General features: G+C 38.1%; 1 protein-coding gene across 6 annotated transcripts in view; it reads right to left on the reverse strand.

The window, feature by feature from the left end:
* The window catches only part of LOC308247757 (sodium channel protein type 2 subunit alpha), a 129,826-nt gene that overhangs the window by 91,970 nt on the left and 25,563 nt on the right, over nt 1–12,293 (reverse strand). For 4 of the 6 annotated variants that reach the window (XM_080667277.1, XM_080667275.1, XM_080667276.1 and 1 more), the window contains 2 exons: nt 7,644–7,958; nt 6,579–6,697 (listed from right to left, as the gene is read on the reverse strand). In XM_080667277.1, coding sequence (XP_080523403.1) covers nt 6,579–6,697; nt 7,644–7,910 — 386 coding nt within the window. In that variant the 5' untranslated portion in view covers nt 7,911–7,958. Of the gene's footprint in view, nt 1–6,578; nt 6,698–7,643; nt 7,959–9,580; nt 9,706–12,293 lie in introns of those variants that run through there. The other 2 variants (XM_080667278.1, XM_080667274.1) reach the window with 1 other exon arrangement.

Below are 12,293 nucleotides of genomic sequence, written 5' to 3' on the forward strand. Positions count from 1 at the left end.
GTGGATAGAGCGTCGGCCTGTGGACTCAAGGGTCCCAGGTTTGATTCCGGTCGAGGTCATGTACCTTGGTTGCAGGCACATACCCAGTAGGGAGTGTGCAGGAGGCAACTGATCGATGTTTCTCTCTCATCAATGTTTCTGACTCTCTATTCCTCTCCCTTCCTCTCTGTAAAAAATAAATAAAATATATTTAAAAAAATAGATACAGAGACATAAAAGCATCGAATAGACCATCAAACCTCAGAGGGAAGGCAGGGGAGGGTGAGAGGAGACATAAGAGATCAACCAAAAGACTTGTATGCATGTATAGAAGCATAATAGATGGACAAAAACAATAGGGGGTGAGGGCCTATGCGGGGAGGTGGGAGCAGGCTGGGAGAGGTCAATGGGCAAAGGAGGAGACATATGCAATACTTTCATATATAAAAGAAATCTATTCTGTATACTGTGCCAAAATGACCTTTGTAAATGTAATTCAAAATAATTTCAAGAGCTGTCCACTATTTTTAGGATCATGATCAAATGTCTTAATATCATCTAGATTTTAGAAGGTAACCCCTGTCTATTTCTCTAGTTTTGTATTATTTACTCCTCATTGCACTCTCCTTTGTCCCTTTTATTATAATTGTTTCAGATCATCTAATGAAATATGCTCTTTCTCAAATAAGAGTCTTTGCAAATGCCATCCCTTCCCCCCTTCTTCAGTACTTGCAAATGCTTTCTACTTCACCCTAGCTAACTCATACTTCTTCTTTAGTACTCAGATTAAAAGTTATTTCTAGTATAAAGTTATTCACAATAGCATCTGACCTGTTTAGATATACCAGTAATCTATTGCAGTAGCATCTTATTCCTCCAATGGTTAATTTTAAGGTTGATTATTTCTACTTGAATGCATAATTAGTGAGGGCAAGGACCATTATATCATTGCCATTTCACACAGTATCAGTTGGCTATTAAATAAAATCAATTTTATAACTCATTTATGACTAAATAAATACTTTTCCTTTTTAATGATTTAGTTATTGATATGGGGCAAAAGTACATATGAAATTTGTCTCCACATATATTCAGTACACACATTTCTAGACATTTTTTGGAAAAGGAGGACATAAAAACATAAGGTGGATATTAATAGCCTCATGAAATTTATGCCATAATGGTTATGACCCTTAAAAATATTTACTCGTTATAATGGTAGAATTATCTATAGATATAAAAGCCTAAGCCACCATTATGACTGATGACCAGATGACTGGCCTGTAGCTATGATATGCACTGACCACCAAGGGGCAGACACTCAACGCAGATGCTGCCCCCTGGCGATCAGTGCGCTCCCGCAGTCAGCCAACCTCCTGCAGCCAGCCAACCTCCCGCAGTCCCTCCCCCTAGCCAGCTGGGTGGTCAGTGTGCTCCCACAGCCAACCTCCCACGATCCCTCCCCCCAGCCAGCTGGCCCCGATCAGCCCAATCGCTGGCCAGGCTGAGGGACCCCACCCGTGCACGAATTTGTGCACCGAATCTCTAGTATATAATGAAGTAATACATAGATTTCACTATTAATAAACAATAGAAAAATTGTTATTGTTCAGTAAGTCACAATTAATAAAGCATTATGCTCAAACACTTTTTTCCACATTGCATGACTATAATTTGAATAATAAAAAAGACAACTAAGTTAAAGATCCTGACAGATATTTAACAAAGAAAGCAAATAAAACTAATTTGCTTTTAAAACAAATTAAGCAATAACTAGAGTCAGGTTTTTATGCTTTTGATTTATTACGTGTCTCTAAGTAGAGAGCTTCAAAATCTGTTATCTTTACCATGACTTTAAACACCATCCATATACTGATATTGCTCAAAGTTCTATCTCCAGCCCAATCCTTTTTGGAACTCTACACTCCTCCACTGAACATCTAATAGGCACCTCAAAAAAAAAATACACCATGTTCAAATCAGAGCTCTGGATTTTACTCACCATTATTGATTCACTGGAAGTTATCCCAAGCTCAGTCAACAGAAACTACACTTTTATTTCTTGACCAGTCTAAACACTTGGACTCCTCCTTAGCTCTACTCATTTCCTCATATCCTATATCCAATTGCTCAGCAAAACCTGTCAGCTCTTCTGCAAAATACATCTAAATCTGATGACATTTGCCATCCTCATTGTTTCTACCATAGTCCAAGCCATGATCATCCTTTACTTCATAATGGCAATATGCCCCCAATCTATCTTTTTGCTTCTACACTTTCCCCCATGCATCATATACTCCGTGAAGCAGACTGGGTGATCTTTGTAAAATGAGAGTCAGATCATGACATTCTTCTGTTGAAAACCCTTCAGTCATCTCTTCCCATATCTTAGAAGTAAACTTGGTGTCCTCACCATGAACTATAGCTTCAGCCCCTGATCTCCACTCTCACTGATCTATCTCCTACTCTCTGCCTTTCTGACTCTTCTGCAGTCACACTGGGCTCCTTGCTGATTCTTCAACACCCTAGTTTCACTTTCACCTTCATAATTTGTCCTTGTATTTGCTATTCCCCTTACATTCACGTTTCTCCTAAATCCCCATGTCTCACTCCCTCACTTCCTTTGAATCTTTGTTGAAAAATATTTGAAATGAGTACTTCCCTGACCATATGATCTAAAACAGTACCTTGCCACTCTTCTTTTTATACTGCTTTATTTTTCTTAATAGCACTTATCACTAGATGATATGATTTATGTTTACTATCTTTCTCCTCTCAAATACGCACATAAACATCAATGTAACTACATGAGAGCTGGACTTTGTTTTGTTCAATGTTGCATCCCAGTGCCTAGAAGAGCATCTGCCACATAGTAGATACTCAATAACTATTTGCAAATCAACATTTAAATGAGTAATAAATATAAAATAAAAAGTGCATATTAAGTTAAAAATCATAAAAACTGACATGAAACACATTTAAAACTCTGGCAAATTAAGGAATGTGGATTATTTTGTTTACTATCTAAAATAATGTAACCATATTTTATTTAACTACTAAAACAAGATACCAGGCACATCAAAAGCATTTTCAGTTTTCAAAATATACCCTGCCAAAAATACAGTAAGCATAACTTATTCTGCAAAATCAAGAAACAGAGCTAATTTGATATTCATCAGCTTCTAATGAAGATAACAGTTCTTTATGAAGCAAGCTGGAATTTTTATTGTAAGTATAAGTCTAGGTTTAAAATACAAATTTATTTATTTTGAATGGTCATTTTCTGGTTTATAAACTAATGATAATGAATATACAATAATCTCTTAACCCATTGTGACTATCCTTAAGCATTTTTAACTTACAGTAAAGGGCAATGAGCCTGAAGCCAGAAAACCAAGATTGAAGCCTAAGATTTGCATTGTGAAACATAGCAGACAAAGCTATTTGGAAACACTCTTGAAAACTCTACAGAATTGTATATACTAAAGTTTACCAGGATCTTTTATCAAGTGCACCGTTATCAACAAAAGACTAAAGACTTTATTTATCTTAGACTATTATCCAACTGCTTTTTCTTTTATTATATCTCTATTCCAACATGAGGTAATCTGAAATATAATATTTTAATTCAGGCAATTAGAGATTTTTAAAAAATCTACATTTTCTATATGGGAAGAAAACTGTGGCTATCAGCCAATTTTTAAGCTTCTAGGAGAATCAGCCTTTTGGCAAATCTTAATAAGATCTACCTGGTTGCTTTCACATTTCAACTTGCATGACTGCAGGCCATCTAACAACTTTGCCCCTTAGGGGTTTTCTTTGGAAGCAAGTGCAAACCCTCAAATTCAAGTTGTACCTTGATTCCTGGAGAGCAACCGCCATAAACTATGTCCTCAATGCCCTGATTCTCTGGTCAGAAGTTCTGAAACTGCCCTCCTCCTCTACCACTTGGAATTTCCCTTTCTGGAGGGTCAGAAATTAAAATTCATGGGTTCCCTAACCTTCTAAGATTTTTTCGAGTGGAAATTATTGCTTTCATGACATTCTCAAAAATCTCCATGCAAATTTTTTATTTTTATTTTTTAATATTTTTTATTAAGGTATTATATGTGTACATATCTTACCATTGTCCCCCCCCACCCCACTCCCATACAAGCCCTCACCCCCCAATGTTTCATGCAAATTTTTTAAAACAAAAAGCTGCTTTTTTCTTTCATATTGGGTTTTCTTTTCTTTTCTTTTTAATATTTTTTATTGAATTTTTACAGAGAGGAAGGAAGAGGGAGAGAGAGCCAGAAACATAGATGAGAGAGAAACATCCATCAGCTGCCTCCTGTATGCCCCCTACTGAGGATGTGCCCGCAACCGAGGTACATGCCCCTGACCTGAATCGAACCCTTCAGTCCACAGGCTGACACTCTATCCACTGAGTCAAACAGGTTAGGGCTGGGTTTTCTTAATTCCATCTCATCATTCAGATTCAGAACAAAATAGATTTTCCTGACCTATTTAAACCTTCCATTTTGTCACTTGTTTTGCATCTGATTCCCTAACCTGTAATTCATTGGTTACTTATTAATTCAACACATACTCTACAGTTTCTACTCTGAACAAAGCTTTAGAGTAAATCTGCATTTTCACATAATTACATGTAGAGATAATGTTGATATCAAGGGTATACAATTATTTGTAAAACTAGAGGCCCGGTTCACAAAATTTGTACACTGGGGAGCGGTGTCCCTCAGCTTGGCCTGCATCCTCTCACAGTTCAGGAGCCCTTGGGGGATCCTTAGTGCTACCACGGAGGTGGGAGAGGCTCCTGCCACTGCTGCTGTGCTCTCCAGCTGTGAGGCCAGCTTCTGGTGCACTGACCACCAGGGGGGCAGCTCCTGCATTGAGCGTCTGCCCCTTGGTGGTCAGTGGACGTCATTCCACCGTTTGGTCAATTTGCATATTAGCCTTTTATTATATAGGATATAATAAATAATTTATGAAAAGTTTTATTCAGTGCACAGATTATAAATACTTGAAACATACTAATAGAGCATAATTTATAATTCAGGAGACCCAAATCTAAAACTAAACTTTATTATTCATTCCTAATGCTAAGTCAAAGACCTTTTTTTGCTTCTTGTACACCTGGGTTATGTTACTTGAAAAACAATAAGGAAACACACTGCTTTACATAATTCAGAAGAAATGATTAAATCTTAAAATATAAAAACATCAAATTAAAATATGCTGATGCCTATACAAAACTTTGAGGGAGAGAGTGGGGAATGAACTAGAGATTAAAAGGAGACTGACTTCCAAAAGGCCAATCATTTACCCCAATGCTGAGCAAGTCTGGGGACATGATTGACAGCCTCTCCACCAAGCACTGAAACAAATTCCCTAGTACTAAGCTTATCCCATCTCCTGATGGGATAAGTCTGCTAGGGGCAGTGAGCTTTTCTACTGCAAGCCTTAAAGCCAGGTCCTGGGCTGGCCATACCATGGAATCCCAGGCAAGACTCTTCTAAAGAAGATGCAACATGAAAGGTTGTCCTATCTGAGGCTTTGCTTAAATTTCAGTTTCCCCTTCAAGAACCTTACCTCTGGCTCCTGACGCATGTCAATCCTCATCCCAATGCTTCCATGTTCTTCCTCTAATTGCCCGTGCCTGGCATTGCCGTCTTCTAAACCTTTGCTTCCTTGGTTTTTCCAAGGCTAGCTGTCAGGCAGACCCCTAGCCCCTCCCTGGAATAAACCTATCATTCACAGCTACTCTATGTGACTTCCAGGAGTAAATCAAATGACCATTTCTCACCAAAGTGTCATCATCCCATTTCTAGGAAGTAGTAGCTGCTTCAATAAGGAGAATGAAGAATAAAATGAGAATATACAGTAAATGGGTAGACAGGCATTAATCCTTTGGAGAGAGAGAGTGTCGCAGGACCTGTGACTTGAATAGAACATAAGAACAAGTGACCGAGAAAAGAAAAGAAACAAAAGAAGGAAGGAAAAAAGAAAAGGAAAATAGAAAATCACTGGGAATACTGTTGGGAATTGAATTTGAAGAAATATTTAAAGGCTAGTATGTGCACAGTCACAATTTTAAACACTTACCAACCCAAAGCTTTCAAATGATAAAATGAAAAACAGAAAATAGTAAAATTTAGATAAAAAAAGAAATAAAATTGTGTAATTAAGATTAGGTCTATATTTTCCAAAAGTAGAAGCAGTAAACACAATTAGCTCATTAAGTTTACCCATTACATAACATTGTAAAATTTGAAGAGGAGGATGTGTAATAGGAGAACCTGGCAATATGGTCAAAATTAATAAAGAGTTGTTTAATGCAGCAAGCAATTCAGGAGGGAGCGGAGGAGGAAAGAAGGAAGTAGTGAGTCAGGAAGAGGAGAGACACTTAGAAGATAAGAAAAACTGTTTCACTTACCTATGATCCTATTTTGCAATATGCTGTTAAGTAAGAGGGAAGAAAAAGCATATAACATTGCCAACCAACCACATATATTTTTTTAAAAAATAACATCCTAGCTCAATAATTCAGTCAAACAAGCAAAGTCACATCAAGTGACTATTTGAAAAAAGGATATGAATGTACCAAAATCTTAATAGCTAATTTTCTAATAGGATTGAAGGGCGTTAAAATGTACAGGGCAGAGGTGGCACTGAACCGAGAGATTGCTTTCCCTTTATTCAATACTATAAACGTCTGAAAAAGAAAAAACACCACACACAAAACAGGATTTAGAATATACATCCATGGCATTTGAAGAGAAAGGTGAGACCATTCTCTAGAAACATAGCCTTATAAAATAACGTAGTAACATGCTAATTACCAACAAATGACATCACAATAAATGCTTCTTTCTCCCTGAGCACTGTAAATTCTCATAAATCAGTATGTGACATGAGGATTTAAAGAAAACAAAAAAATTGTAGCCAATGCCATAGGAAGTCTTAGCATCTTTATCAAATTTTGATACCAGTATTTTTAAACTGTGATTATAATTCATGAAAAACATGAAAGGAAGCTGTGATTACTTCTTCATTAAAAAAAAGAATTCACAAGAACTTCAGGGTTTTTCCAGTGCACTTTTGGATAAAATTCATTTTTGGGCACTTGGAAAGGGCAAAGTCTATGGTATGAAGGTGTAAACCTGCTGAAAAGCCAAGTACCTTATATAGAGCTTAATATCATAAAGAAGCATTTAGGCACTACTCCTGGAAATGCAGAGAGGGGCAAAAGTAGGTTTACAGCTGAGAGTACACCAAACACGAAGTTTATTATTGTATTATCATTTATTAATTATTGTATTTTTTCTGTACGAGCAACCGTGAACCTACTTTTGCCCCACCTGTATGAAACACGCATATGAAATAATGACTCCTCACTTTTTGCTTCACCATACTTTGCCCTTCCCACTCTGCAGAATGCCTCTTCAGTTTTCTGCCTGCTCTGAGAATGTAGGTTCAAATGAGTACTTCCAAAACACTTCTAGGATAATGAGGTTATTCCATGGTCAGGCCCACCCAGCATCCTCCGGCTACCTGACCCAGAGAGGAAGAGGCCAGTGCTCTTTACCAGACATCCCTGGGGATAGCCCAAAACCAATTAGGAAGTAGGGGAAGCCAAGAGAACTTGATCAAGAACTCACTTTCTTATTGATGTAGTACGGGTCCAGGTCCTCCAGGGGCACTGACACCATCCCTGGAGGAATGTCTCCATAAATAAATGGAAGGGATTTTCCTGCTTCCAAGTCACTATTTGGCCTTGGGCCATTTTCATCATCCTCATCCTTGCGCTCTTGCTTGGGTCTCTTAGCTTTCTCTTCTGCAATGCGTTGTTCAATAGCAGCAAGGGATTCCCTGGTAAAGAAGCGGAAGCTGTCAGGTCCTGGCGGTACCAGCACTGACTGTGCCATCTTTTCATCCTGCTTTAGTCACTGTTTAGCTCCTTGCATAAGAAAGTGCTATGGAAACAAGAGACAGACACACACAGGGAGAGAAAGCAATGGCCATTAGGGAAAAAGGTGACTGGCAATTACATGATATTGACACGAAATATATAAATCAAGCTAGATGTAACAATATTTTACTAAGGCAGCTGTATTTGGCACCCAGGGAATTCTCTGCATGTATTCACTTGCTTGCATGGAGATCTATCTTACATATTCAGTAGATGTCTATGAGGTAATCTTATCTCCCTCTTCCAAAATGTTTCAAGTGGAAATATCCAATTCAGAACTCAGAAATGGAGGATACTGGTTTGTGCTTGCTGTTTCACTTGTGTGAATAATTTGGCAGCCATCTTTTTTTTTAAAAAAAACCACATCCTTTCTGAAAAAATATCAGAGATCCAAAACAAGAGATGAATCATCGCCTAAAACTGTCGAACCTGGGCTGTTCCAGGGATCTTGCACGTATCTCTCCATTTTTTTTTCTATGTTCCCTTTGGCCTACTTTTCCACCCCTAAGAGCTTATTCAAAATCCACGCACCTGGTAAAAAGCTCTGGGAATCCTGAAATGCCAGGCTGTGGGAACAGAGGTGGCTGCTGCTTGAAAGCAAGGGAGCAGGAAGGAGCAGGGGATGCCCAGTTGCGTTTGGAACTGCTCGGAAGCTGCACAGGAAGGGATCCAGCTCCTGCCAAACTGGGCAGGAAGTCACCCGCGTCAGAGGTCTGGAGCTAGGACCCCAGGCTTAGCAACCTGCTGTTAGCTAGTGTAATTGCTTCTTAAGTGAACCAATTTGCAGTGCCTTAGAAAATACTGTGGAGAAAGCCCATTTTCTCAAATAGTGCCCATTTCATAAAATGTACATAGCAGCTTTGGACTTGAAAAAATACGTAAGTTGAAGATAGTTTATCCTTTAAGCAAACTCCTATTTGGCTGGTCTTTGCAATACCATAAATGAAGTTTTACTGTATTCTAATCACATTTTACTGAATTAACATATATAACTCAATAGAGCACACCAATCACGCCAAATGTGATCTCTCAATCAGTGGCAGGAGTGTCTATGCTTTTTAAAATAATACAACCAAAATCTTGACACCGGAATGTCATCTGTATTCAATCATTTATCTATTCTCCCTTCTTTTAAAACAATGTCAATCTATTTTAAACCACTCTACAGGAATGAGAATTCCCATTTAATTATGAAGTGCATTTTCTAAGAGTAAAATTCATTAATATCTGGGTAATTTCTGTATCATACGCCAGATAAAACAGGGACATTAAAAATAACATAAGCTACAGTACCGTCTCCACATTTGTTTTTGAAGTAGACTAAGTAGGACCTTTCAGCCACCAGCTAGCAGACTGTCTTCAGTATCACAGTGCCTCCAAACATCCTCATTTTCCTCACCCAGCCCCAGAGACCCTTTTGCCTGGAGACAGGCATAGCAGTCCCTCCCCGGAGTGTGCAAGGAGAGAACTGCCATGCCTGGATGTTCTAATAAAAGAGACATGCTAAAACATGCAGTCAGCAGGTTCAGAATGAAAGTGGTCCTCTGCTGATTCCCCCAAGGATTCTACTGTAAAGGTACAGAAGCATCACAGAGAACAAGCATAATAAGAATATTAAAACATTACCCCTGCAGAATCTTTTATACTCAGATTTTGGGATTGATAAACTGGCATCAAGAAGACTGCAGATAAAATTCCATCATGCTTTTTTTCTTTTTTTTTCTTTTTTTTTTTTTTTTTAATTCTCCTTCAAAGACCACACCTAACTTCCTGTAAAAGGATTGTGGTAACTGAAGTAAGAACAGGCATTTCCTGTGCAGGGGACTACAAAATGACATTCTTGTAACGACCACTAGAGGGCGGGGCAACTGTGGAGAGAAACTCCTCAGGGTGTACACATAGACATGTGTTTGAAGCAGCCCGAAGCTTTCAGTAATGGAAGTCTGATCTTCAATTATTAATTTTGTTAACTAATAATGCTTCTGTTTGTGCTTTTATTTGCCAAGCCAGAAATCATTTAATCAATACAAATAATTCAAATTAAAAGTAAAATGAAAGTAAATAACTTAGGGATAAAAATAAAAACTCATAAAACAGCAATTGTATTAATGAAAGTCTGATATACAGTGCGATTTAACATTAGGCTCAGCCCCAGAGTATCTGAAATCCAATAAAATGCTTTGCTAATTCAACAAAGAGATTGCCTTTGTGTTATACAAGTTAGCTTTCTCTAGAAATAAAAATCAACCTGATGAGATACCAATTTTATTTTATCTCTGATTTAAATGACTGAAACCCAATCAGAAGAAAACTGAACAGCCAGTGGGATCCTAAATGCCAGTCTTTCAACTAATAACAGAGCTAAGATTTGAGGGCTTACTATGTGCCAGTCACTAACTGGGATAAGACATCTGCATGTGCTATTTCATTTCATCCTCCCCACAACCCTGCCAGATAAACACTTTCATGGCCTTTATTTGAAAACTGAAGAAAACAAGCACACTGAGGTTAGGAAAAAGTCACCTAAGATCACACAGGCAGAATTCAAACTCAAAATCTGACACCAAAAATCTGCAAACTTAATTCAGTCTTAAAAACAAACACCTACACATGCAAACAAAACCTAAAATAAAATAAAACAGTAACACCTATTATAATCAGAAAACGTTATGATTATTAAATTGGTATATTTTGCCTATTTTCTAGCTTAACTATTTTCATTAAAAAAATATATTTACTGGAAACAAGCAGAGAGAAGATATAGCCCCAAAGAATTTTTTAGTCACTATACTAGTCTGTTTTGGTTATAAGAGACAAAAGATTGATTCAGATTGGCTTAAGAGAAAGGGAGCAAGGAATAAAGGAGAAAGGAAGGAACGAGGAAGGAAGGGAGGAAGGAAGGAAGGGAAGAAAGAAGGGAATTTATTGGTTCAAGGTTTATTGTCTACAACTAGCTTTAGGCTTGGCATGATTTGGGAGCTCAACTAATGTTACCTGCACCTAGCCATGCTGTATCTTTTGGCTCTGACTTCTATGGTGATAGCTTTTCTAGAGATTTGTTCCTTATTGTAGTAAGATGCTGAAGCAGCTCCAGCCTCCCAACTTCCCAGACTTAAATTCAAGAGGAACAAAGACCCAGAAAAACTCATGTTGTATCTCACTGACTCCAGTTGGGTCACGTGCCCATCCCTGCAGGCATCATTCTATCCAGGGCAAAGCCATGCTTTGTGCTTTGGTGGCTTTTCCTAAGCAAAATGCCCCGCCCTCGCAAACAGGAGGAAACCTCACTTGAAACCTATGAACAGTCAGGTGATGATGGTATAGAAACATTTGTCAAAAGCAGAGTTGGGGTACTATTACTAGGATAAGGGGGCATTGATGCTGATTAACAAAAACAAATGAGTGAACTCCAGTCATGTATCTGTCATATTTCTAGTGCTCCAATACTTAGAGAGTAACATTATGAGATCAGTATGTGTATATATATATTCAAGTGAGGTTTCCTCCTATTTCCAAGGGCAGGGCATTTGGCTTAGGGAAAGCCACCAAAGCACAAAGCATGGCTTTGCCCTGGATAGAATGATGCCTACAGGGATGGGCATGTGACCCAACTGGAGTCAGTGAGATACAACATGAGTTTTTCTGGGTCTTTGTTCCTCTTGAATTTAAGTCTGGGAAGTTGGGAGGCTGGAGCTGCTACAGCATCTTACTACAATAAGGAACAAATCTCTCTATATATATTCTGTATATACTTTTTTTCTAGTTCCACTATTTTCCTTAATATTCCATGTTTAGGACTTAGACACCGGGCAAGATATTTAAAGAAATTTTAAATATTTTTATTGATTTCAGCAGGAAGAAGGGAGAGGGAAAGAGAGATAGAAACATCCATAAGAGAGAGACGTTGATCAGCTTCTTCCTGCATGCCCCCTACTGTGGAATTGAGCCTGAAACCCAGGCATGTACCCTGACTGGGAATTAAACTGTCAGCCCCCTGTGCATGGGAAGACACTCAACCAAATGAGCCACACTGGCCAGGCCTGGTGTGGCAAGATATTTAGAAGATTCCTTCCCCAAAGGAAGCTGTCTTACTGTAATCAAATATTTCACAAATCTCTATGGTAAGCATTAGCTTCATTTATCAAATAAATATGTGAATATTCTGGTGTCTCTTTTTAGACATGCTCAACAATAAGCTAACTTATGCAAAATATTCTATCTCAAAAAATAAATTAAGGAGTTCAAAATTTATAGTGATTTGTTAGATATATTTTTGGGGAGGAGATTAACCATAATAATAACACATAGTGCTAACTTTTTTGTCTGGCACTATTTTAAG

This window comes from Plecotus auritus (assembly GCF_963455305.1).
Source record: "Plecotus auritus genome assembly, chromosome: 5".
In the NCBI taxonomy this organism is placed as follows: Eukaryota; Metazoa; Chordata; class Mammalia; order Chiroptera; family Vespertilionidae; genus Plecotus; species Plecotus auritus.